The sequence below is a fragment of the Daucus carota genome, chromosome 7 (genome assembly GCF_001625215.2).
Source record: "Daucus carota subsp. sativus chromosome 7, DH1 v3.0, whole genome shotgun sequence".
Classification (NCBI taxonomy): Eukaryota; Viridiplantae; Streptophyta; class Magnoliopsida; order Apiales; family Apiaceae; genus Daucus; species Daucus carota.
This window is the reverse complement of record NC_030387.2, coordinates 14,015,727-14,043,180: the sequence shown is the minus strand read 5'-3', so window position 1 is coordinate 14,043,180 and position 27,454 is coordinate 14,015,727. Positions and strand designations below refer to the sequence as shown.

Sequence of the window (27,454 nt, the reverse complement as noted above, 5' to 3'; positions counted from 1 at the left end):
AGGTGACTCTGCAATAAATCCACCACCACCCAAAAATCAAATTTCATATCATATCAAGTCTATTCTCCCTTATTACGCTTGACTTTTTGCACACATCTTAATGAGTTTTGACTGGGCATTTAAACATATTATTTTTTTAATTTTTTTTTAATTAAACTATCTTTTACCTACTTTTATTTAAAAAATAATATTTTTAAAGATTCGATTAAAGCACATTGAGACGTGTGCAAAAAGTAAAGCGTCATATAAAAAAGAACAGAGGGAGTACTAGATTACTAGGATTTGCATTATCCTTGCACATAATTTCAAAGCTGCAGTATTAGCAAAACCATGGCTTCTGTAATTCAGTGCACAGTCCCACTCTTTAGCAACTCTCAATCTTCACCATCATCAGCTTATTCTACTTGTGACGTCCCATGTTTACATTTCAACAGCCCAAGTCATAAAAATCTTGATTTTCAAGTATTTCCCAAGAGGGTCTTGTTTTATCCCAAGAAAAGAAGCATTTGCAAGTCAGGTCTTGATGAGGTTTCAGCTGTGGAACCACCTCCTACTCCTAAGCTTGATGACAAGTCCAAGGCTGAGCTTATTGGGTCACTGAAGATCAAATTGTTGGTAAGAGCTAACAACTCAAATAATGATTATTATATACATGTGTTTGTGTGTGTATTTGTTAGGTGTTTGATGAAGTGCTTGCTAAAACAGATTATGCAAATTGATTTATGGTTGTTTCTTTATATATGCGCTTCTTGTTTCTTGATTGAATTTTGTTGTAGAGTTATATGTTAATGAGGGTTGCCATGTTATTTGTTTACTACCGCCTAATCACATAATTTAGTTGAAGGTTCTGTCTGGATCGCGCCAAGAGAAATTACATTTTATAAGACTTTGTGTTCCCGTTGCAATCTATTTCATTGGAACTGGCTGAGGAAATCAGAGTTGCATGTTATGTTCTCATTGGGCACATAGTATATGTAAAAATAACCGAGAAAATGTCTGGTTAGTTTGTAAATTTATACAGGCAGACTATCACTCCCTACAAACTGGAATGACTTAACAATAACTATACATTGGAATCATTTAATAAATTTGCAAAATAAAAAGACTGATTCTATTGTTGTTATATTAATTAGACATAATTGCATATCGCACCCCAGTTTTTTCGTCCAAAAACGTATTTGTTCTAGACAAACCGAAAGCTAAAACTGACAAGCTCACTCACCCTTAGCTGAATTTTTAAAGTTCGACATATTTTTGGTGATGTTTCTCAGTTCTCACTGATGCATTTGTAGTGCTTCTTTGGAAATGCAAATAATGTCTTATAGTACATATTCTATTTTAATATATGTTATTTGATACAAAGGGTGCATTTGCAAAGCTTTCAGAGTACTGTTTCTGGGCTTAATAAAGGTCTTGCTGCAACTGAAGATGATCTACAAAAAGCAGATGTTATCGCAAAGGAGATTGAAGAAGCTGGAGGGCCTGTAGATCTCTCTGTGGATCTTGACAAGCTGCAAGGAAGATGGAAACTGATATATAGCAGTGCTTTTTCTTCTCGCACTCTAGGCGGAAGCCGTCCTGGGCCACCCACTGGACGGTTGCTCCCTATAACTCTTGGCCAGGTATTTTCTGATATACAGAGTTGTTATTTTTTGGGATATTCTCAATGGTAGCCTTTTACTTTTGACTTTTCTAAATGGTGTCTTTTTTATTTATGGCTTATCGGTGGTACCATTGTATTCTAAGTTTCACGTATAGCATGCCATTCCGTTAACTAAATGTTAAAATTTAAGCAAATTACGTAATCAGCCATTTAAACCTCAAATTTTTCGCACTTCCAATACCCATACAATCTACTGTGTTTAAAAATATAATCATAAAAGTCATGAACACATGTAGTTTAAAATTTCAAAAATTGTTTTAAGAGTATTCTTTATTCTATGCTTGTGCTATTAACTTTTTCAACAAATACCATTATGTTTTTGACTTCTACATGTGGTATCCTTATAATTTATCGTTTGACTAATGTTTGGGGGACGGGAGGGTATTATACGTACGAAACTTAACATATAAGGGTACCACTTATAATTCGAAAATACGAAAAGGCACCACTTGAAAAAATCAAAAGCAAAAGGGTACCATTGAGAATTTCCTTTTTTTTCCGAATCATATTGCCAACTTTGACAATCTGTGTTCCCAAGTGCTTATCTTTTTCTTCTGCAAACACATATTGAACCTGTAATAGACAACAAAAGAGTGGACGCAGAAGACATACATGAGGAATGCACATGGGTACAGAATATAAGATTATTGACCTTCATAGCTTTTATTGCCATATCTAATCCACACATTACTTCTCCAGAAAGTTTAGTCTTTACAATTTTATAGAATGCCCTTGTACTCCAACGAGTCTTCGTAGTACATGCAGGGACGGATCTAGGAATTTAGTTAAGTGGGGGCAAACAACACACAAAAAAACCGCTTTTTAGAGGCAAAATTTTATAGGATACAATCTGCAAATAGCTAAAACAGGGAGATTTGAACCGGAATGAACTAACTGGGGCTGCTGAGAACAAGCATGGGGTCAAAAAATTAAATGCAGCTGGCAACCCTCCCACTCCTGGTAGAGACCAATGCCTCAACCATGGGAGCAAAGTTATACTATTTAATATTTATATAGCAGAAATGATTAAACTACTGACAGGCTACTGGGGCAAGTACCCCCACTGCCCCAAGTGTGCCTCCGCCCCTGAGTACATGTGAAAGATCTAAGACTCCATTTGGGTACTGGACATAGTAGTATGCTGTATAGTTGCCTAAGAGAAATCATCACTTCAGCTGTAGAATTTCTGAAGTTGTAGTGAAGGATTATAAGTCTACTATCAAGCTGTCTTGAGGCTGTTTAGCTAAACTCTCTCAAGAACACAGCCTCGGCAACTCTATTGAAGAAGTTCAAAAAATAAAAAAATCATAACACTTTTAGAAGAGGTCTTGTCCAAGATTTTATCAAATACCCAAAAGCATACAAATTAGGAACTGGGCATTCCTGTCCACAATCTGAAACAGTTTTTCAGATTTTAATCTCATTCCCATCTCTAGAAAAACTTGGTTTTCCTCAAATTAATCTAACAATTATACAAGGGTATTTGTTAATTTGCCAATTTTTACTGTAAAACAAAGTGCTCATCACCCATTCCTTGTTGCTCATCTCGGTCTTGGATGCAGTACTATGCTGTATAGTTGTATAGGGTAAGACATCACTCAAAACTGAAGAATTTGTGGAGTCTGTATCAGTCTATAAAGCTACAATGAGCTTGTCCTTTGGCCGTTTGTCATTGGTGACACTTTCTTGAGAAAGCAGCCTAGGCAGCTCTAGTCAAACAAGCTCACAAAATTATTAAAGTTCTTTATTAAGAATCTATTTAAATACCACAACTACAAGCATACAAACTAGGAACATATTCCAGACCTCCACTATCTACAACAAAATTTTAAATTCACAACCAATCTCTAGAAACTCTTACAAGGGAATTTTTATTTTCCAATTTCACCTCCCATTCCTTAAAGTAGTACATAAGATCTAATGCTCTTCTCTGGTCTCAGACAAAGTGCTATGCTGTATCGTTGTCGAGGAGAAAACATTACTTGATACTGTAGCATTTGTGAAATCTCAGTGAGAGACTATAAATCTGCAATCACCTTGTCCTTGGGCCATTTGGTGATGCTCTACTGAGAAAAAACAGTCGGCAAGTGTAGTTAAATAAGCTTACAAAGGATAACTAAATCTGTAACACTCTTAAGAGAGGTCTTGTCCTAGATTTTATTAACACCCACAGGTGTACAGATTAAGAACAGGGTATTCCTGTCCTCCACCATCTAAACCGATTTTTGAGTTTCTAACATCAAACTCATGTCCAGAAAAGCTTAGTCTCTGACTCTCTGCCAGCAAAATTTGTAAGCCCTCTTCCTCCTCCCCCAATGTAAAATTATTATATATTCATATTCTCATATGCATGACTGATACTTTGCTGACAAGGTGACACCTTTAAGTATTTCTAGATATGTTTACTTACGGAACCCTGAAAAATATTATTGTGCAACCATAAGGGAAAACCCCCCGGTGGAAAAGGTGGAGACTAGAGTAATATGTTTTAGCTATAAATATAGAACGTCACCATGTTTTGACTACTTACAAAGCTAGTTCAAGGTATTAGCCTGGAAGCAGGAATATGAAGGTGATATGATAAATAAGAGATTGATTCAGCGAGACATCTTCATGCATAATAACTTTTACACCAACTTAAGTCTGGAATACTACATTTTGTCATGTCAAAAACCAACCAGTAGTTAAAATTATGCTCTAGCTTCTATAGCAAATGTTATTGAATGCTTCTTCGTGAAATGAAGATCTGCAGCAAATTCATTAACTTCATCTTGGAGTTGTTAAATTAATGTTTTATCGTGTTTATATAATGGAACGTGATTCAGGTATTCCAGCGTATTGACATATTAAGCAAAGACTTCGATAACATCGTGGAACTCGAGTTGGGTGCTCCATGGCCTATTCCACCTGTGGAAGTGACTGCCACATTAGCTCACAAGTTCGAACTGACAGGTTTGTTTATTCAGTAATTTGTTTTTTTAAAGCGTGTAGGAGTGCTACCTTATGCTGCGTTTTATAAATATTGTATTTATAACTTGTTCTTTCTACTGGAAAAGGAACTTCTTCTGTTAAGATTGTCTTCGAGAAAACAACAGTAAAGACAACTGGGAACTTATCACAGATACCGCCCCTAGAAATACCTCAACTACCAGATGCATTAAGGCCTTCAACTAATCGAGGTAGTGGTGACTTCGATGTTACTTACCTCGACTCTGATATCAGAATCACGAGGGGAGATAGAGGCGAGTTAAGAGTTTTTGTAATCTCATGAGTCTCAGCAATTATTATACTACATTGCTAAAACTTTGTGATTGATTGTACTATATTGCTCCACCACTTCTCTGCAATCCTCTTCATGTATGTAGAAACTGCGAGACACCTGCTGAAGGCAACCCATAGTTACACGGTCTTTAATAAACATGTGAACTTGAATTATGCTCAATCTCTGTAACTCTAGTGCAATACCTATGTTGAAAGAGGTTAAGCAGCTTTATTCGAATTATAATGATGATCAAGTTTTGAGTTTTATGAAGTACTGATTGTTGCTGGAGACTGGAGTTCAATTCAAAAGTTGAAATACACCTAAAGTGGCTATACTTTTTACAAAGCTGCAGGTTTTACATTTGAAAGTTAAAAGTGAAGGAGAATATATAATAATCAAGCTGTGTTACAAGTGATGTAAATCTGTAATATACAAGAATCATGTATATGAAATATGCCACACGTTGAAAAACTTTAGAATCACACAAAAGTATAAACAATAATCAAGGAAAACTCACAAACTTCAGGAAGGAGCAAACAAAAGATTAATCAGTGCTATAGACCCACTAAAGAGCACACAGTTTGTATTACTGTGAGGACTATCACGGCAGAGGCAGCCATGAAAGCAACGAAAGACCATGGATTGCTAAAGTAATCATCTTTCAAGATCAACCTCCACTTGAACCATGAAGACTTCCACTCGTGAATGTAATCTTTGCTGTAGGCATTAAGTTCGTTGCAAATATCAGCAAAATAGAAGTCTCTTTGCTCCTCGATTACTTCCTTGTGAAGATTGTTAAATAGGTCAGCTACTTGCTGATCTTCGCCTAGCAAATTCTCAATGATTTTATTGGAAACTAGCAGTTCCACATCCTCAGCCGTGTTTATAAGGCTGTCCATGAAGATTACATAACTTGTTATGTACTTCTCATAGTGCCCACACTGTTCATATGCTATCAGATTCCGGAAAAATGTTTCAGTTTTCTCATTCACTGTTATGCGCGGAAGTTTTAGTCCCCCGCCTTTTATATCAAATGATACTTCAAACAATTCTCCGGTCCCAACACTAAAATGCACCCCAGCAGCATGTAACTTACTAGCACTTCTGGTATATTCGCACTTGCCAGTGCCCAATGGCAGTGGTTGCTTGTTAGATGTAGGCCTGTGAAGAATAACCAAGAACTCAACTAGATGCCTGGAACGTTCACAATCAAATGTCGACTTTAATTTTGTTGTATTTCCCACTGTCTTGAAATAATCAAGTGAAAGGTCATAAAAGGACTTCTGCTGAACTCGAGTACCATCCATAAACTCGTATAGTCCTACGATAAAATTTAGAGGAAGCTGATTTTCAAGTAATAACATGTCGTGCATGAGATCACTAGCCATCCAGAGGTTTTCAAATAACATATCACCAGGATCTCTCATATGTATGAGGTTCTTCACAAACAGCTGGACAACAAAAATGCCATCTAACAGAATCATTTTGCAGAACTCTTCTGACTCAAACTTAGAGGCATCTTCATAACAGCCACGAACTTGATCCTCCCTCTTATATGCATACGTAACCAACTTATCTATGCCAATTCCAAACTTAGAAATAAAGTTTTCCAGGTATCTTAATTTGTATGCTTCCATTGCTTGCAAATGACTCTTACCATGGTGAAGAGGTCCAATTGAGACAACACGAGGTGTGTAAGCTTCTTCTTTTGATTTTCTAAATTTCTCAGAAACTCGGTAAATACAAACTGTATATGAATCATTAGCCAATGTAGCTAGCTCTTTAGTCATGGAAGATTTTAACCTTTCAACCACATCAATGCGAACTTCTTGATTGCCTTCATTTGGAATTGGAGTAGAGTCCATCCTAATTTTCTTTCTCTTTTAAAAACCAATAACTGCACAGAGAAGCACACACAAGGCACACTTGATCATCTTCACTTAACAAGATAAGCAGGATCCATAATGTTTTCAGAGGCAGTCATATACTAGTCAGTACAACAACAAAAGTGCAAAAGCAGATAATAATATACACTATATCACTCTTTTATTACTTCTCGTCCTTGAATAGTTTTCATGTTACATGAACACATAATTGAGTCATATTACCAGAACTATCATATAGTATACATTTTATTTCAACTGATCACTAATTCTAAAGACATACTAATTTCTATCATTTGCACAAGAAAGATTTTCCACAATTTCTTTTATGGGTGCCATCCTAATTTTTGATGGATCCAAATAAAATGTAGCAGACCAATTAGTATTGAGCTAACTGGCAAAAGGGGCATAAGAATCCCCTCCTGACTACAGGAATATAACATCTAACGCATACTTCAAGCCAGACTTAATAGTTATTAACATTTATATATTTGCAATATTTATCCCCAAATTCTGGTGAACAAGAGAAATGACAGGTGAATGTCAGGAGTAACTTAAAAAACAAATCGTGCTTAAGAATTAGGATAATCACTAAAATTTATAACTTGTAGTGCAAGCTCACAAAATACGCCTCATTGTCTGTTTAGTAACACATAATCCAGAGATTAAAAGCTTAAACTTGAAGAATAACAACATCTAGAACTGAATAAAAAGTAATAACGTGACGACATTAGAGGTGCAGAGAGCATTCTACCTCTCACAAAGATAGTTATTTATGGTAATATGATCAAGCTCAGACGAATCCTTGTAAAGCTCGGTATACCCCACAAATAAAGCTACTGCCCTTCAATTACTATTCCAGTAACTGAATCTTGAGCATAAATACCAATAACTCATACACAAAAGGCAAAATCTCGAGATAGCTAGCATCATAAGCCAATCAACAGATAACTCGATTACGCACTTCTCTTAGCATACCAGAGATAATTGTAAGAAATGTAAAGGATGTGAACATATAAAGCAATTGCAGTGCAGTAAGAGTGATAATAATGGAGAGAAGAAGTACCTGGAGAGGATGAATCTGAATCAAGAAGAAGCAGGAGAAGACCAAGTTGAGTTGAGCTAATCATACAAAACCAGCATATGTATGAGCATTCTTTACATCAGGCGTTGACTTGAACTGAATGACTTTTCGTCTATTGCAACTTGCAGTGAATAAAATACTCCGACATATGACCACGTTGTTTTGGACAACTTATCAACATGCTTTCAAGCTGCAATTAGCTTGTCATTAGCCCATTGGGCGATGGTTTCTTGAGAAAGCAGACTGGGCAAGTCTATTAAACAAGCACAAAGAATCACCAAATTGGTGATACAGATTAAGAACAGGGTATTCCGCTGCTTCCACTAACTTCCAAGTTCCACCGCACGGACTTTGATCGTTTAATAGCATTATTACTCCGTCCCGTTTAATTTTATACAATTTCTTTTTATTTATGTTATTATAAAATGTAGTTATATTTAAAAAAAAAATTCCTAATAAAAGCTTTTATTCAGGAAAAAAAAAAATTTTAAAAAATTAAGTTACCTAACCATACTTTAGAGGAATATTTATAGGAGTTCCCTATGTATATACTCCCTCCGTCCCTCTGAAATAGAAAGAGAAAGAAAAGTGAGTAAAGTAGTGGGACTCATCAATATATAATTGATAACTTTGAAAAAATAGTTGAAAGTAGTGGTTGGTGGGATTTTTATATTATAAAATGTTGCTATATTGGGAAAGTTTTGAAATGTATAGAATTGGATGAGACATCCCAAAAAAGAAAGTGTATAGAATTAAATGGGACGGAAGGAGTATAAGTTAGGGAAACGGAGGAAGTAGCCACTAATCGATGGTAATCAGGTCATTAGTTGGGGTTAATTCTCAAATTTTAGAATAATAAAAATGAATATAAAAATCCTCCTCCTCCACAGTCAATTTTTCAGTTTCCCATTTACGTGTTGGACATGAGCTTTTGTAAAGCAATGAAAGATTTTAAAATGAATAAAGTGGTTGACCCAATTATATAAGTTATAGATTAAAATCATTTGTAATACTTTTTTCAAGAGAAGATAAACATAAATAATTGAGAAAAAATTGAAAATATAAAATAAAAATAAATGAACGATATTTGAGCTATATATCTAGCGTAAAAACCCATGTGAGGCACGGGCTTTCAATTTAAATTATATTTTTTATGTAATTAGCTTATATAAAATATTTCATTTTAATTTAATTAATTTTAATTCGAGCATTAACCAAATCTCATATGATCTCAACTATAATGAGATAATCAAAATATGATCGACTTCAAAAATCATGCATCAATGTTCATCTTTATTATACCAATTTTAGGTCCGACCCATCTATGAGCTCCGTCCATCATTAGGATATGTAAATGTAAAGATATTTACATTGCTTCGTGTTTCTTCTATTGCAGTGTTACATCAACACTAAAAATGATTCATAAGATTGTATAAGTGATTATTCAAAAAAAAAAAAAAAAGATTGTATAAATGCTAAAAGCAGATAACAAGGATATATGTATCATCCGTGCAAAAGTATGAAAATGGTGTAATTATTAACACACAAAATACAGTGTAACATATCCGAAGGTTAGATGATAAACTTTCTTGAATGAAAGGAACTCTTCGGTCAAGATCTTGCCGGAGCCCCTCGTTGAGATTTATTCTCATATTCAAAAAAAAAAAAAAATACAGTGCAACATATGTAAAACCGAAACGCTCAGAGCATCTCCAACAATGCCTAACTAAACACTGGAGTGGTTTGTTAAATTTATATGCTGAAAAAGAGCAAGCATACGGATTACAAAAGTTAAACAGAACTCCTAGGAGGAGAATTGTTCATCTGATCCTTGAGTTCTGCTACGGCGCACGCGGTTTGTATAATAGCAAGGACCACTAATATAGTTGCAGCTATAAAAGAGATGGCGGACCATGGATTGTTGAAGTACTTGTTCCTCAAGATCAACTTCCACTTGAAACAACTCGACCGAAACTGATGAAAAAAGTCTTTGCTGTACTCGTTCAGATCATTACAAACATCAGCGAAATAGAAGTGTCTCCTGTCCTTTATCACTTCCTTGTGTAGATTGTTGAACATGTCTGCTACCAGCTGATTTTCACCGAGTTTGTTATCAATGATACCGTGCTTAACTAGCAGTTTCACATCCATGTCGGTGTTGATAAGGCCGTCGATGAAGATGATATAGCTGGCTATGTATTTCTGGTGCTGACTTTGTTCAAATGCTATTAGATTTCGGAACAATGTTTCAGTTGTGTCAGTTACTGTCAATTGGGGGAGTTTTAGCTGTCCGGTGATTTTGTTAAATGATACCTTCAATAATTCTTTGGACGATAGTGTATCGAAGCACACCCCAGCTTGTCGTAGCTCACTAGTACTTTTTGTGAATTGAAATTTGTGTGACTGCATTGGTTCCACATCTGCTGGAATTGAGGTTCTCCTCCGATAGAGATTTAATAGTCTTGAATATCGACGCCCAAACAGAGTTTGGTCATCGCGTGATCGCCCTGGATTCATGTCAGTCGGAGATGGAGATTGCTCATCGCGTGATTGCCCTGGCTCCGGGACAGAGGAAGCTGGTGTGTGAAGAATAAGCAAGAAATCAACTAGATGTAATGGTGGATTTTCATTTTCAGGTATTTTATCCTCCAGCCTGCCCGTAATCCCCACATCCTTGAAATAGTTAAAAATGTTTTCGAGAGGAAAGGGAGGACGATAATCCAATTGCTCTAACAAGCTTTCAATAAAAAAGAAAGGAAGCTGATTCTCAACTAAGAGCATATCATGCTTTACATCACTTGCCATCCATGAGTTGTCAGACAATGTTGTCGACACGTGCTTAGCTACTTTTCTCAGACGCGGATTATCCTGTAAAAAGAGCGTAATAATAAAAATGCCATCCAGTAGAATCATCTTAGAAAATTCTTTGGCCTTGAAATCTTGGTAGCAGGCACGGACCATAGTTTCCTGGTCATTTGCAAAGTCACTTAACTTCTTCAAGTCGGTTTCAGACTTATACTCATCTAACAATTGTTTCAGGCATCTTAATTTGCAACCTTCCATGGCTTGCAAATGGCTCTTTCCGTGGTGAAGTGGCCCGATTGAGACTACACAAGGCGTGTAAGATTCTTCTTTTATATTCCTGTATTTCTCAGAAACTTTGTAGATAAAACCGTAATGTTTTTTGATTGCTTTTAGTTCCTTCTCCAAAGAAGATTTTAAACTCTGGCCTTCTGATTTCTCGTCGAATTCTTTGTTGTTTGTGTCTACATCTATGTGAATTTGGTGGTTGCTTTCCTTATTCAAATTGGTCATCTTCTCTCTTTTCTGAAGCGCAAAACGATACAATGAAACCCAAAAATGTATACATTACAGACAAAAGAGTGAGCCTGAATTTTAGTTGAAATAATTTCACTACAACAATTCAGGGCATTTATGACGGGAAAACGACGGAAAATTTCCGTCGTAAATGATAAAGGCGGAAAAAACCCGTGGTAAATGGCCATAATTAATGTAGTGTTTAGAATTACCTGACCTCATGCCTCGAACAATATTCACACAATCTGTTAATATGTTGTGACCGGTCCAATATACTCATATGTAAACAACAAAAGTGCAACTAAAAATTTAAATAATGACACAGAGAAATATGGAAACTAAAAATATTAAACACAAGGTTAACCCAGGATCGCAAGCCTTTTTAATTATGCGAGAGAAAAGCTAGTCTTCTAACCCTTCCTTTCGCTATTTCAAAACATGGACAATACAATAATATATATGATTTGTACCTGAAATGCACGCACCAGCTCCGCACAATGGAAAATTCAGGAACTGAAGTTCGTGGGATTTTGGGTAAGCCTACTGTTATCAGGTTGAATGGTATGTGTTATACTAGAGCTGTTTGCCTCTTCACATCTATATATACGAAAATTGCAATAATTCTTCTTTATTTACTTAAGATCGTCGTGAGAAAGCAAGAATCCGATCCTTTGCCAGGTTTAGAAAAAGATTAAAACCAAAGACTTGAAGCTTACTACAGTCTACACTAGCCGTACCCACGGCATGGATCACATGCATGCAAGAAGTTGGGTTTTTAATTTTTATGATATTCATTCATCATTTTCATAATAATTGTATATTTGTATCCTCAATCACTAGATAGAGTTTTAGTCATAATGTAACCATTTTAGCAAGTCTAGTTATCATAAAATTGAACGTTTACATTGATCCAGGTAATGTCATGCTTATATGAATTAAAATATGAAAATGTGAGATTCTTTGTCTTAAAGACCTGTTCTGAAAGAAAAGAAGAATCATCTATTTAAGAAAAGAAAAGAAGTTTTTTTGTCTTTGATTATAAAATACCTCTTCTGAAGGAAAAGAGGTATGTTATAAAAAGAATCATCTATTTAATAAAAGAGGCTTCCTTCCGGCAAAAAAAAAAAAAAGAAGGCTTCTTTCTCTTCCATTATAAGAGACCACTCTTTAAAAAAATGAGCTTCCATTGATTAATTAAGAGACCACTTATTCAAGTCAGAAGATTTTTTATTTGTGGTTTCTTTTCCTATATTTGTACTAGTGCCATATCGAACCGAATGTCAATATTGTACATTTGTTAAATGAATGCTATAATCCTAATATAGAACACACAGTTTGTACAATAGTGAGGATGATTACGATAAGCGCGGCTATGAAAGAGACGACGGACCATGGATTGCTGAAGTAGTCGTTTTTCAGTATTAATTTCCACTTGAACCAGCTGGACTTCCACTGGTGAAAACAATCTTTGCTGTACTCATCCAGATTCTCACAGATATCTGCAAAACAGAATTTCCTCTGATCCTCTATTACCTCCTTGTGCAGATTGTTGAAAAGGTCAGCTACTAGCTGATCTTCACCAAGCAAATTGTTAATGATTTCATGTTTAACCAGCAATTCCACATCTTCCACTGTATTTATAAGGCTGTCCATGAAGATTATGTAGCTGGTTATGAACTTGACGTCGTTCTCACATTGTTCAAATGCTATCAGATTGCGGAAAAATGCTTCAGTTGTATCATTTACTGTCAACTGGGGCATTTTTAGCAGCCCGGCCTTTTTATCAAATGATACTTCAAAAAATCCTCCCATCTCATATTTGAAACGGACCCCAGCTTTCCGCAACTCACTAGCACTTCTGTTGTATTCCAATCTACCTTTGGATGAGGACTCCCGTGGTATTCCACTCGAAGGTACATGAATGATTGCCAGGAAATGAACCAGATGCCATGCTCCTTTACAATCTGGTGAAAAAGTCAATCTTCTTGTGATCCCCACATCCTTGAAATACTCGAACGCACATATAAGAAAAGTCTCCTGAAAATAGCCGTCTAATTGTTCAAAAGTCTCCTTATAATTGTCAGTCGAAGTTTCCTGAAACTGGTCGGAAGAATCTTCAAAAGTATCTTGAACATGAGCCGATGGATCTTCGTAAGACTCCTTTTTATGATGATCAGGATCCGAAATGCGTAATAGTCCGGCAACAAAAAACAGAGGAAGTTGATTCTCAAGTAATAGCATATCATGCATTATATCTCTTTCCTTCCATGGACTTTCGCTTTCCCCAGCCTTATATACAAAGAGCTGAATAAGAAAAATGCCATCTAGCAGTATCATCTTGGAAAACTCTTCCGCCTTAAAGCTGAAGTGTTCGTAGCAGGCACGGACTGAACTTTCCATGGAAGTGGCATACTTACTCAAATCCCTCATGGTAATTTCAAAATATTCTAGAAAGTATTTCAGGCATCTTAATTTGTAGCCTTCCATGGGTTGCAGGTGACTCTTTCCATGGTGAATTGGCCCTACAGAAACTACACGAGGTGTATACGATTCCTCTCTGAGTTTTCTATATTTTTCAGAGATTTTGTAAATAAAACCTCCATATGCATCAGGGACTGCAGCTAGTTCCTCGTTCAAAGATGATTCGATATTTTGTATGACCAATTCTGTTGGATTAATGGAATCATCTTCACTCGGTTTTTCTTGAATGGTGTCTTCTACTATGTCTATGCGAGTGTCGTTGTTACTAGGTTCCACATTTACGTTCTCCATTCTCTTTTTCTTATGGTATTACACCAAAAACACAGAAAAAGCAGATATCATTCATTGCAATAGAAGTTTATACTATTACTATTATATCTTGAGGCACATCGTGTAGAGTCAAGCTCATCTTAATTTCCTTACTCTATCATCTGCTGTTGAGTGTTAACAATATAAGCATGATTTATAATGGGGCCGTTTGAGTGAGCTTAAAATAAGTGCTTCTTGCTTAAAGTAAAAAAATGAAGTAGAGTTAGAAGTAAGTTTAGACTTATAAGTGATTAAAGTGTTTGGAAAACAAGTAGAAGCCGTAAAAAAAAAAGTTATTCCTACTTTTTATAAGTACTTCTCGACTTATTAAACAAAAAGTACGAATAAGTGCTTCTAACTTATAACTCCAGAAGCCGAGCATAAAAACTCCCCACAAACACCCACAATATTTGAGAAGCCGTCGTATAATAAACGGTATAACTCAAAGAAACAAAAATAAATAGAGAAAAGTGCATTTTGTGTAACTAAATATTGGACTTTACCATATTTGTAATATTGTACTCAAAAATCGACATTTGCAATACTAAATTTCAAGATTTTTGTTAATTTTTGCATTTCTGTTAAATTTTACTAATGGCATGGGTTAAAATTCAAATAAATAAGATTTATAGTGCATTTGTATAGTTGCACTTTGGATTTTACAACACTTCCAATATTATAGTTTCAATAATATTATCGTCTATTTTTCACTAAGTCGCTTTTTTCACAGAAATTGATATAATTACATTCCCCCCCCCCCCCCACCCCACCCCACCCCCAAAATAAAGTGTGTGAGCATCTAATTCACAACTGTCACGTCCCAGGGGAAAAGCTTGATGTACATAATTGTGTATAAATTTTTGTACATAATGATATACACAATTATCTGCACCTAGTACTGCTCCTATCCTATCTACTAAAGATATGGGCCATGTTTGGAAGTTAGAGATTTGAGCAAAAATTAGAGGGTTGAGGTGGTTTAGAGGTTTGACTACTAGAATTCGCTAATTTTAGTGTTTGGTAGTTAGCGGATTGAAATAGAGGTTTGGATCCAAAAGGCTAATTTTAAAAAAGCTACTTTGAGGAGCTTTTTGGATCAGAGGTTTTGATTTGTGTCAGGAGAAGCTAACCAATCACCTATTTACCAAACAGTTTTACGTGAAACAGCTAATCCAATCCGCTAGTCAAAACATCTAATTCAATCAGCTAGTCAAAACATCTAATTCAATCCGCTAATTCAATCCGCTAACAGCTAACCGTTAACCGCTAATCCCCAAACAGAGCCATGATTTCCACCGTTTACCACGAATAAAGAAGCTAGTTCGGAATTTCTGAACTACGAAGATTAGGTAAGGTTGTATAATAAAGCTGAAATTAAGCCGGCTATTATTAACCATTCTCTGAATCAATCATCAACATCTCCACTACCACTGAAGGACGGAGAGATAGAAATACATTGTAGCAGCTAGGCTGACACGTAACCATTGCACGGACAGAAAAAGAAATTACTGATTGAGGACTAATTATTTGACAATCAAACAGATAAATGTACTGCAATAAGCTATTTTTCTCTGATTTTAATCAAATAATTACATGAAAAGAGCGAACCTGGATGCCCAGCGGAATGCTGAAGAATGAATCTTTTTTGAACGCAACTTTCTCACTGCATGCGTGACAAGGTCGTGTCTATGACTTTTATAACCAGAGCCTTGCAGAATTGTCGAACTAGGTTTTCGTTAATTTCTCTTTATAAACTACTTAAGCAGTTGAGAAGCTGCCCAGTTGCGGTGGCCTATAAAAATTATGTTAATAATTCAAAATTAATATTTATAAAATAAAATAAAGATTTTTTTGATATTTTGAAAAAGATAGTTCTCAAATTTATTTCTAATATATCCGAAACTAAAAAATAATTTTTATTTTTCATTCAAAAATTTTAAAAAAATAAAAAAATTAAGCGGGGCTAACTGAGAGGGGGCACCTACACACCCCTCCCTTCACCTTTATATAACTACTATATCGATGATTATTAGACCCGAATGAATAATAATTTCCTTCAAAATTGCTGATAGTGTACAACAGCTATATCATCTGCACAATTCCTGCTACAAAGAAATTTGTGCGATTAACTAACAGTACTATTTTTCTTTTTTGTAGAGATTGAAATAAGAACTAAAAAAGAATAATCGTTCAAACTAATTTCTCTCCGACTTTGAAGTAGCCGCCGTCTCTTTTATCTGAGGGGCTTTTATCGGCTTTCACCGATTGAAATCCCCAATCTTGTCTTCTTTTATTATTATTAGTTAATCTCTTGTTTTGTTCAATAAGTTCCCAATTTATTTGGGTTTTGTTTGGTCTCTCCTTAGTTTGGTTCTTGTTTGGATTTTGTGTATTCATCATATCGGGGATTACAGATCTGCGGGATTTTCATGATGTTGATTCAGTGATAAAGGTTTGTATGGTGATGCATTTATGGTCAATTGCTCAAAACAATATTGAGAGTATTACAACATGTACATATCTCTTCGAAAAATCGCTTCGTTGCCTACCGAAGAAGGAACAATTGAACGACGATATGATTCTGCGTTTGTTCAATTTCGATTATATCTGTAGATGTCGTATGACTTTTTATTATTGAATTATTTTCTTTTTTCAAATAAAAAGAGTAATTGTATATATTCAAAAAAAAAGGAGTATTCATTATGCTTATGCCCGCTAGACGTATAGAATACAAATTCTGATTTGATTTTGATATTTTGAAAAAGATAGAAAGATACCATTTCTGCATCGTCGTTTTATGTGCTGCGATTGAGATCGTAGTCGCCATTTCTGTTTGCGAAACCCTAGATTTGGAGTTTTTCGTGAATTTCATGTCAATTGAGTCTTTCAATACTCAATTTGTGACTCAATTTGTCATCTAGTTTTGTTGATCTTGTGATTGGTTTGAGAATCATTATCATGAGTAGAGCTAGCTTTGTGAATGTGCTTACTAGTAATGTAGAGTCCAGTAATGCTCGAGGTGAAAATCCTCATGGTGATAATCGTACAGAGGATTCTCCCTCTAGTCTTGATAATACACATCCGCTGTATTTGCACAATCATGATCATCCTGGTCTGATCTTGATTGCTAAGAAACTTACCGGTCCTGATAACTATGCTCCTTGGAGTCGATCTATGCGAATTGCACTGAATGCTAGAAACAAGTTTAGTCTTGTTCATGGAACCTATCCGAAACCTGAGGATACTTCCTTGTTGTGTGCTCAATGGGAACGTGCAAATGATATGGTTATAACTTGGATTCTAAATTCTGTTACTGATGAAATTAGCGATGGATTAAGCTATGTGACCACTGCACAAGAAGTTTAGAATGAATAGTGATGTGCTCGAGAAGAGATTTTAAAAATAATCGCAAACGCATGATCACCGTTTTAATATTTATGATTCGATCCACAGAGATTAAAATTATTTTTCGCTACCTATTATTATTTAATCTAGGCGGGTTAGAACAATTAATTGAAGATTGAGAAATATAGAAATTAATCTAAAGTTAAGCTAAAATTTGAACTTACAAATTCAAGATTTAAAAGTTAAAATTAATTGAGAAAATTTGAACAAGATTTCTTTTAGAATTAAACTAGCCAACTGTATTCATAGAAACCAAAAGCTTAAACTTTTAAACTATCATTACCGCATGATACTTAAACAGCTATTACTCCACATAAAAACAATACAAACGAAACCGAACAAACCAAAAACTTGACTCAGAAGAACCCAATAAACAATCTGGACTCAGTAGACTAGCGATTCCAAGAAACCGAATTCTAAGCAAGCAACCCACCACACAAACAACAAACCAAGTGTATCAACTCACTCGACTCAGCAATAAAACTATTACACACTACAACCAGCAGACTTAAACTCAGAAAACAAAAGACAACTCAAACTCAAAACTAATCAATCTTAAACTATCGAAACAAAACCCAACAGATTACAGAACTCGACCAAAACCATGACTCGGAAACAAGAGCGAAACAAAAAATGGCTCGCAGCAATCAGAGAATCGACTCAAACGCAGCAAAGACAACTCGACATTCTAGCAAATTCACAGAAAACAAACACGACCCCAGCTACAAACTCGGAAACAAACTCAAGCATTGATAAGAACTAATCGACTCGGTTTGGTGACTCGGAGCAGACTCGGTTTAACAGAACCAACTCGTTCATCAGCTACAACAATCTAAAGCACTAAACCCAGAACTTCAAATTAACGCAGCAACAGAAAATAAAAACGACACCCAGGCAAGCAACCACAACAGACCCAGCTGCTAGACTCAAGAAAAACTCAGCTGAAATACTGGTGACTTGGTGCGGACTTAGAAACAACACTCGACACAGAACCTACAGACGCGACTCGATCTTAAACCAGTAAACTCGGAAAAACCAACAAACGCAGCGACTCGGAAAATCAAAAACACAGCAACACAACTCAGAAACAAAAACGACTCAGTGGGACTCGGTGACACAGTTAAAGCAACTCGGTAATTCATAGAACAAGAGATAATCAAAAAGGGAAGAAGGAAGGGGGTTTTCGTTTTGTTTTTATACATAAAAGGAAACATGGGAAGGGGTGTTCATATGTTTATTTGTCAAACGAAGCAGCAGATTAATAAACTGGTGTTTGTGTTCACCTTTTTGCTAAAACAAAGGATAAAAATCTAATAAATCATGAACCCAAAACAAAAAAAATTGTTAAGGAAAATTCAACTGCCGAATTATATTACTATAACTCTTGGAATCTGAAAATTTAAAACCCTAACACAAATTAATTTTGTGCTAGAATTTAAGTTTCTATCAAAAATTAAAACTAAAATGTAAGAGATCTACACTAATCACAAGTTTATTGATTCTTCATTTCCCAAAAGCTTAAAAGCATGTGGTGGTACTTAGAAAAGTCATTCAACTTGGAGAACATAAATTAAAAATACAATACAAGATTAAGCTAAAAGAGATTTACATAGAAATTAAAAAGTGTATACAAGCTTGGAAAGGAAATTGGGGCTAGCAAAATGTAAATCTATCTAAGATACTAACTATAGAAATGACTAGGTAGAAAAAGTGGGTAGGTAGCTAGGTTGGTCATTACAAGTAAAAGAAAAGGGGTATTTATAACTAAAGAATTAGAGTTTAGGGGTAGGGTGGCTCAATCTTGACCATCCATGTGCCTTGTGTGTTGGGAAGATTGTGGCCCTCCATGTGTCCCTTACTTGCCAACTCTTTTTTTCTTCTTTTCTTTACCTTTTCTTCTTTTTCTTGCATTTTCTCTTCTTTCTTTATTTATCTACAATTTCCTGAAATAAAATAAATAAGCGATTAATACTACGAAAATAAACAAAAATAGGCACTTAAATATGCAAAAATATGGACTAATCAAACTTCCCCATACCTATCTTTTGCTCGTCCTCGAGTAAAAATCAAAAGAAAAGAAAATAAACTAAGAAAACTAGATGCGATTCCTAGGCTCCTTTTCGTAGGCGTGACGGGTGATTTTAGGTTCACCAACCCGTTAAACTCGTAGACGATCTCTACAAGAGGAGTTTTGTCTCCTAAGGGTTTACAGAAGATATACCCATACAATCTGCGAGACATTCTAGCAAGCAACCTACTCGACTCGACTCTACTTTCGTTGGTGTAAACAAAAAGCGTTTTTAAGGAAAATACGACTTAAAGACTCATCTACTAATAATCAAGATACAGTTGTCTCTAATCTACTTGCATCGACACAAAGATTTACTAGAAATCCAAGGAGTGTAAGTAATTTAAGGCCTTTGATGGATCCTAATTGTCTAAGAACACTTTCTCTTTTTCAACCAATTTTGAACTGACCCAGTCTCTATCGAAACAAATATCTAGCCAAACTTCACAAACTCTTATTCTTTTTTCTTTTTTTTCTCTCTCTTTTTTTTGCATTGACTTTATTTTGTCCGTTTTCTTAGGCAAACAATGTTACCCATGTAGCGAGCTTTAGGTCAGTGACTCCCAAACCAAACGGTCTTAGGGCACTAGGTTTTATAATCCCCCGACGGACTTAATAACTCGAGTAACAAAGGCCACAAAACGAGACTAGCCAATCTACTTTTGCCCATTTATCTAAAGATTTTATCTATAAAGAACAATGGGTATTGAAGTAGTTATTCCTTTTCTTCCTTTTTTTTTCTATCTTTTTTTTATCTCTTTTTTTTTATTCGCAAAGGTTCGATTCGACATTGTTTCAACATGTGGATTCTCTCTCAGGTATCGAATAATATCACTAGACAATCTCTCCATCAAAGGTCTTGTGCAAAAGTGTGTGCCATCTTGGAATTTAAAGTACAAATCGGTCGATACAAGTTTCAAAAAGACAACCTTACTCAACTACGTTCAAATTATCTAAAAGACACTAGATATAGATACTTTTGTGAAAACATGCTAACATCAACTACTCATAAAGTTCAAGTGAGGAAAAGACAACTTAGCTAAAACATCTATATTTTTGGATTTTTCTAATTTTTTCAATTTTTAGGTTTTTTTCATTTTTTTTAGAAATACACTAAAGCCCTCCCCATACCTAAACCATGCATTGTCCTCACTGTATGCAAAAGAGAGAATTGAAATGAGAGAGTAAAGAGAAAAATACCTGAAATGGATATGAAGGGGATTTTTATTAACGAACGAAACACTTAAACAACCCACACACGCACACAGTTCCTTCCCCATACCTGAACTTGACGAGGGAAGGTTCGAAGAAGGAACCACTTTAGCCGATTCCGGAAGGAAATATGGGAGGAAGCTTCGAGAAAGAATCAAAATGTTTTCGGAAATTTTTATGCACAAAGACTTTCTCTAGCATGTGACAATCGTTCATCCCTATAGGACAAGTATCACTAATGTTCTTCCTAAACCAACTTAATGCTTCTTTATTATCAAGCAAATTCGAAACTATGCAATTATGGTCATAGGATAAATCACCAGGAACGATGTAAGAAACGGTGTCATCTCTTCCTAAGGCACTATGCGAATGATGGAACAATGAGTCAAATGTTGGTGTTTCACCCACATGACTCTCAAAATCGGGCCTAGGGTCAACACTAACAATCTCGGGTGGAGTTTCCCATTTTGAACAAATGTCGTTCAATTCTCCTAGCAACTCCTCCGAGGTCAAATATTTCAACGACTCATGATATTCCCTATTGTTCTCGTTGTTGACTTTGAAATCCTCGTTGAGAAGAGACTCAATCTCACTATTCTCATAACTAGACCATGTGACAAACTTGTTGACCACATTAACCCCTATAGGTTGCTCATAAAGCTCATTGGGTTCTTTTCCTACATTGAAAATGTTTAAGTCTATGGTCATGTTTCCAAAAGTTAGCTTCATTGAACCATTCCTACAATTAATTAAGGCGTTGGATGTAGCAAGAAAAGGCCGTCCTAAAATGATAGGAATTTGGTTCTTAGGATTCGTGACGGGTTGAGTCTCGAGCACAACAAAGCCAACGGGAAAGATAAAGTCACCGATTTTGATCAACACGTCCTCAATAATCCCTTTTGGCATTTTAATAGAACGATCGGCAAGCTGAAGGGTCATATTGGTGGTCTTGAGATCCCCTAAACCTAGGGCTTGGTAGACCGAGAATGGAAGAAGATTCACACTCGCTCCTAAATCAAGTAAAGCCTTATCTACAAAAGTATTGCCTATGACACAAGAGATTGTAGGATAACCGGGGTCCTTATATTTCACGGGAATTTGATTCGAGAGAATCGAGCTTACTTGTTAGGTCAAAAAGGCTTTCTTAGGAACATGAGTGGTTCTCTTATGGGTACATAAATCTTTTAGACACTTGGCATAAGAAGGAACTTGTTGAATGGCATCTAAAAGAGGTATGTTGACCTTGACTTGCTTGAAAACTTCTAGGATTTGTTCCATTTGGGCCGATTGTTTAGGGCGAATGAGTCTTTTTGGGTAAGGAACCTTTGGCTTATAAACTTCTTCATTGGGCTTTTAAGAAATGGGCCCAGGACTAGGTTCACTCATGGACTCACGGATTCTAGAACATTCGGGCTTATCATGATTAGTGCTAGACAAAGAAGGATTTGATTTAGGAATCGATTTCTCATTTTCATTAACGTTCTCACCAACTTTGTTATCCACTTGGTTTCCCGACCTTAAAGAAATAATCGCATTAACATTCTCGGGAGGTCTTTGATTGAGAGGAAACTTAGGATTGACCTCGGGTTGACTTGGCAACTTGTTCTTCTCTCACTCACACAATGCGCTAGCTAATCTAACTTAGACACGGCTTGCACGTTAGAATGCAAGATTTGCCTATCTTGGGTTAGGGTTGTTATGAAAGTTTGTTGTGATTGAGTCAAATTAGTTTGCGATTTAACTAAGGCTTCCAAACTCTTTTCTAAGGAATTGAGGCGTTTATCCGAATCATTGAAACTGGGAGGATTCAAAGGAGTTTGAATTGGGCTTTGACATGAGTTCGGACTTTGGGTTGGGCAAGAGTTTGGGTTGGTCCTTTGTTGAAAATTTGGTTGATGAGTTTGATAAGAAGTTGGGCCTTGATTTTGAAAAATTTGACCTTGGGTCCATGAGAAATTTGGGTGATTTCTCCACCCGGGATTATAAGTGGGTGAAAATGCATCATTCCTAGAATTTTGGAACATCGCATTTACTTGTTCAAGTTCGTGCGAAGGTTGGATTCCTGGATTTTGAAAATTGTAATTAGGGAGCATCGACATTTGTGGGGGAGGTTTACTAATTTCTAAAGCTTCAAGTCTCTTAGTTAGGGTGGCTAGTTTGGCATCGGTTGCCACATTATTTCCTATCGAATGCAAGCCCCTAGCGTTAGATGACTGAATTGACTTTTTGGGCTCCCTAGTTGACTCCCACATCATAGTCTTTTCCGCTAAATCCTCGAAAAATTCCCTCCCTTGGTCCTCATCTTTTTCCATGAATTTACCTTGGCACATAGACTCTAATAACGCGGTGGTTTGACTATCTAAGGCCTCGTAAATTATCTTGCAAAGTCTCCATTTTTCTATTCCGTGGTGGGGGCATTGTGAGAGAAGATTTTTGAAACGGTCAAAGAAAATCCAAAAAGACTCATTTTCCTTTTGATGAAATTGATTTATTTCATTTGTAATTCGAGTAGTCTTATGATTTGGAGAATACTTTTTAAGAAACACCACAACGAACCCCTCCCACGTGGAAATAGAATTAACGGGAAGACTATATAACCATTTTTTCGAATTCTCCTTAAGCGCAAAATTAATGAGCCTAAGTCTAATTGAATCTTCCGTTAATTGGTGGAGCTTTTGGAGGGAACAAACTTCCTCGAACTCTTGGATAAAAAGATAAAGATCTTCACCCTCACTCCCGGTATATTTAGGTAACATGCTAATATGATGAGCTTTGATTTCAAAATTGTTCCCATTTACCGGAGGAAGGGTGATGCACGAAGGTTGACTTGAACGAGATGGGTAACAACGATCCTTGAGAGACAACGCCATGGTTACTATCGGTTCTGGAACTTCTAGGGTTTCGGAATCGGAATAGGATGAAGACGGAATCTCGATTATCGGTCTTACTAATCTAGATGCTTCGTTCCTAACCCAAGTAGTTCGCATAAACTAGATAGTAAACACGTAGCAAGTAAGTGCGAAAAACTAAAACACACAAAAGAAAGGGTGTAAAAGAGAAAGAAAAACCTAAGTGTATGCTTCCCTAATAAAATGAACTAGACCTTGCTCCTAACCGTAAGGACCACCAAAAACTCGATAAATCAATTATTATTCGGACCGGTTTGGCCAGTTTGGAGCAGGCATTGCCAAGAGGCCAATCTCCGCGCTTAGACACCAAACCTTAATCGGCCAGGTAAGCTTTCGCTTGCCTTAGACACCGAAGAGTCGGAATAATTAAAGATTACCTCGTTCTTTAGGTACCTTCCTAATTGAGCGCGAAACCTAGGTGCTAATGTCTAATTCAATTTTATTAAAAGGCTAGGGAATGCAAAATGAAGGATTAATTCGTTGTGGGCCAAGGAAAGAGTGATGAAATCCCTTCCTTTATCTTGTGAGTGGGTTTTGCCCTTAAGATTTATTTAAAATGATGCACCACACAACGAGATAATTAAAGCGATAAACAACTATGGATGCTCTACACTACGTGTTTTAATCTAAAGAAAAGAAAAAAAAAATTTACGCACCTTTGGGTCCTCCAGCGATCACCATAATTAAAGGTACGAAAATTTAAAAACATAAAATTAAAATCTAAATGATGTGCCCTAAGTGATTAAATGCATGATGCAACACATATGTATTTCTAACTACTATTTTTGGATTTTAAAATTTTAATTTGTTTGTGTTTTTTTTTCAATTTTCAGATTTGTTTGTGATTTTCTAAATAAAAACGAAAAATAAGAGTGGAGAGATACGGTTTACCAAAGCAAGCTTCCAAATTCCGAGCAAAATTTGTATACTTTACTCCATTATTCTCGAATATTCCTCCTCGAAATAAAAACAAAAATAGTAAGAAACAAACTAATCCGAAAGATTAAAAATAAAGGAGCGAAAAATTAATTTTAATCCCCGGCAGCGGCGCCAAAAACTTGATGTGCTCGAGAAGAGATTTTAAAAATAATCGCAAGCGTACGATCACCGTTTTAATATTTATGATTCGATCCACAGAGATTAAAATTATTTTTCGCTACCTATTATTATTTAATCTAGGCAGGTTAGAACAATTAATTGAAGATTGAGAAATATATAAATTAATCTAAAGTTAAGCTAAAATTTGAACTTACAAATTCAAGATTTAAAAGTTAAAATTAATTGAGAAAATTTGAACAAGATTTCTTTTAGAATTAAACTAGCCAACTGTATTCATAAAAACCAAAAGCTTAAACTTTTAAACTATCATTACCGCATGATACTTAAACAGCTATTACTCCACATAAAAACAATACAAACGAAACCGAACAAACCAAAAACTTGACTCAAAAGAACCCAATAAACAATCTGGACTCAGTAGACTAGCGATTCCAAGAAACCGAATTCTAAGCAAGCAACCCACCACACAAAAAACAAACCAAGTGTATCAACTCACTCGACTCAGCAATAAAACTATTACAGACTACAACCAGCAGACTTAAACTCAGAAAACAAAAGACAACTCAAACTCAAAACTAATCAATCTTAATCTATCGAAACAAAACCTAACAGATTACAGAACTCGACCAAAACCATGACTCGGAAACAAGAGCGAAACAAAAAATGGCTCGCAGCAATCAGAGAATCGACTCAAACGCAGCAAAGACAACTCGACATTCTAGCAAATTCACAGAAAACAAACACGACCCCAGCTACAAACTCGGAAACAAACTCAAGCATTGATAAGAACTAATCGACTCGGTTTGGTGACTCGGAGTAGACTCGGTTTAACAGAACCAACTCGTTCATCAGCTACAACAATCTAAAGCACTAAACCCAGAACTTCAAATTAACACAGCAACAGAAAATAAAAACGACACCCAGGCAAGCAACCACAACAGACCCAGCTGCTAGACTCAAGAAAAACTCAGCTGAAATACTGGTGACTCGGTGCGGACTTAGAAACAACACTCGACACAGAACCTACAGACGCGACTCGATCTTAAACCAGTAAACTCGGAAAAACCAACAAACGCAGCGACTCGGAAAATCGAAAACACAGCAACACAACTCAGAAACAAAAACGACTCAGTGGGACTCGGTGACACAGTTAAAGCAACTCGGTAATTCATAGAACAAGAGATAATCGAAAAGGGAAGAAGGAAGGGGGTTTTCGTTTTGTTTTTATACATAAAAGGAAACAGGGGAAGGGGTGTTCATATGTTTATTTGTCAAATGAAGCAGCAGATTAATAAACTGGTGTTTGTGTTCACCTTTTTGCTAAAACAAAGGATAAAAATCTAATAAATCATGAACCCAAAACAAAAAAAAACTGTTAAGGAAAATTCAACTGCCGAATTATATTACTATAACTCTTGGAATCTTAAAATTTAAAACCCTAACACAAATTAATTTTGTGCTAGAATTTAAGTTTCTATCAAAAATTAAAACTAAAATGTAAGAGATCTACACTAATCACAAGTTTAATGATTCTTCATTTCCCAAAAGCTTAAAAGCATGTGGTGGTACTTAGAAAAGTCATTCAACTTGGAGAACATAAATTAAAAATACAATACAAGATTAAGATAAAAGAGATTTGCATAGAAATTAAAAAGTGTATACAAGCTTGGGAAGGAAATTGGGGCTAGCAAAATGTAAATCTATCTAAGATACTAACTATAGAAATGACTAGGTAGAAAAAGTGGGTAGGTAGCTAGGTTGGTCATTACAAGTAAAAGGAAAGGGGTATTTATAACTAAAGAATTAGGGTTTAGGGGTAGGGTGGCTCAATCTTGACCATCCATGTGCCTTGTGTGTTGGGAAGATTGTGGCCCTCCATGTGTCCCTTACTTGCCAACTCTTTTTTTCTTCTTTTCTTTTCCTTTTCTTCTTTTTCTTGCATTTTCTCTTCTTTCTTTATTTATCTACAATTTCCTGAAATAAAATAAATAAGCGATTAATACTATGAAAATAAACAAAAATAGGCACTTAAATATGCAAAAATATGGACTAATCAAATAGTTTGAGCGATTTTCCAATGTCAATGGCCATAGGATTTTTCAGATTCTCAAAGACACACATAGTCTGGATCAAGGAAATAAGTCTGTTGAGTCTTACTACCATAAGATGAAGGGTTTGTGAGATGAGTATACAGCCTTGGAGCCTGCTGTTACGTGTGTTTGTGGAGCTCATAGGACTTTACTTGAGAGGGATCAGAAACGAAAGTTGCTTCAATTTCTTATGGGGCTTCATGACAGTCATGCTAATGTTCGAAGCCAGATTCTGCTTATGTATCCTCTTCCTTCGGTTTCCCAGGCTTATGCTTATGTTAAGCAAGATGAAAGAGCTAGACAAAGACCTCATTCCTTGATCTCAGATGCTCCTTTGGTTAACTCTGTTGGATCTACTGATGTTGATAGTTCCAAGAGGTCTGCACTGCCTAAAACGCCTTCTGGGAATTCAAACAGGTCCACACTCAAGTGTTCCTACTGCAATTTTAATGGTCACTCTAGGGAACAATGTTATAAGCTCATTGGTTACCCTCCTAACTGGAAGAAAAAGAAAAAGTCAGCAGCTTCAAATCCAGCAAATCCATTTAGGAATTTACCTAAGTCTAATGTGGATGCTTCTGCAGCATCTGTTTCTCAATTGGATCAGATGCAACAACAAATTACCCAGCTCAACACTCTTGTGACATCATTTGTTGGTACAGGACAAATGCTTAAAATACCTGAAGAGCACATGGCAGGTATGGTCGTGGC

General features: G+C 35.9%; 4 protein-coding genes across 5 annotated transcripts; 1 reads left to right on the top strand and 3 right to left on the bottom strand.

Moving 5' to 3' along the window:
* Nucleotides 1-262: 262 nt before the first annotated feature.
* On the top strand, nucleotides 263-5,195 carry LOC108196200 (plastid-lipid-associated protein 6, chloroplastic). The gene is made up of 4 exons (XM_017363373.2): nucleotides 263-615; nucleotides 1,386-1,622; nucleotides 4,489-4,615; nucleotides 4,720-5,195. The coding sequence occupies exons 1-4, from the start codon at nucleotides 331-333 to the stop codon at nucleotides 4,932-4,934; spliced, it is 864 nt and encodes a 287-aa protein (XP_017218862.1). The 5' UTR covers nucleotides 263-330; the 3' UTR covers nucleotides 4,935-5,195.
* Nucleotides 5,196-5,293: 98 nt separating this feature from the next.
* LOC108196199 (UPF0481 protein At3g47200) lies at nucleotides 5,294-8,243 on the bottom strand. Of its 2 annotated transcripts, none has more exons than XM_017363372.2 (2): nucleotides 7,875-8,243; nucleotides 5,294-6,822 (listed from the first exon to the last, which is right to left on the bottom strand). In XM_017363372.2, exon 2 carries the CDS (start codon nucleotides 6,788-6,790, stop codon nucleotides 5,480-5,482), a length of 1,311 nt encoding a protein of 436 aa, XP_017218861.1. In that variant the 5' UTR covers nucleotides 6,791-6,822; nucleotides 7,875-8,243; the 3' UTR covers nucleotides 5,294-5,479. The 2 variants fall into 2 exon arrangements, with proteins under 2 accessions (XP_017218861.1, XP_063937040.1); XM_064080970.1 differs by lacking the exon at nucleotides 7,875-8,243 and adding an exon at nucleotides 7,563-7,806.
* Nucleotides 8,244-9,393: 1,150 nt separating this feature from the next.
* LOC108195376 (UPF0481 protein At3g47200) lies at nucleotides 9,394-11,796 on the bottom strand. Its single transcript, XM_017362336.2, has 2 exons — nucleotides 11,681-11,796; nucleotides 9,394-11,219 (listed from the first exon to the last, which is right to left on the bottom strand). Exon 2 carries the CDS (start codon nucleotides 11,205-11,207, stop codon nucleotides 9,684-9,686), a length of 1,524 nt encoding a protein of 507 aa, XP_017217825.1. The 5' UTR covers nucleotides 11,208-11,219; nucleotides 11,681-11,796; the 3' UTR covers nucleotides 9,394-9,683.
* Nucleotides 11,797-12,420: 624 nt separating this feature from the next.
* LOC108194633 (UPF0481 protein At3g47200) lies at nucleotides 12,421-13,982 on the bottom strand. Its single transcript, XM_017361586.2, has one exon. It carries the CDS (start codon nucleotides 13,980-13,982, stop codon nucleotides 12,519-12,521), a length of 1,464 nt encoding a protein of 487 aa, XP_017217075.1. The 3' UTR covers nucleotides 12,421-12,518.
* Between the last annotated feature and the right edge of the window lie 13,472 nt (nucleotides 13,983-27,454).

What these genes read in the sequence shown, in the direction of transcription:
- LOC108196200 (XM_017363373.2), top strand. Translation starts at nt 331, where the DNA reads ATGGCTTCTGTAATTCAGTGCACAGTCCCACTCTTTAGCAACTCTCAA. An exon ending in CACTGAAGATCAAATTGTTG is followed by an intron (nt 616 to 1,385) that starts GTAAGAGCTAAC and finishes CAAAGCTTTCAG; the next exon opens with AGTACTGTTTCTGGGCTTAA. An exon ending in TCCCTATAACTCTTGGCCAG is followed by an intron (nt 1,623 to 4,488) that starts GTATTTTCTGAT and finishes AACGTGATTCAG; the next exon opens with GTATTCCAGCGTATTGACAT.
- LOC108196199 (XM_017363372.2), bottom strand. Translation starts at nt 6,790, where the DNA reads ATGGACTCTACTCCAATTCCAAATGAAGGCAATCAAGAAGTTCGCATT.
- LOC108195376 (XM_017362336.2), bottom strand. Translation starts at nt 11,207, where the DNA reads ATGACCAATTTGAATAAGGAAAGCAACCACCAAATTCACATAGATGTA.
- LOC108194633 (XM_017361586.2), bottom strand. Translation starts at nt 13,982, where the DNA reads ATGGAGAACGTAAATGTGGAACCTAGTAACAACGACACTCGCATAGAC.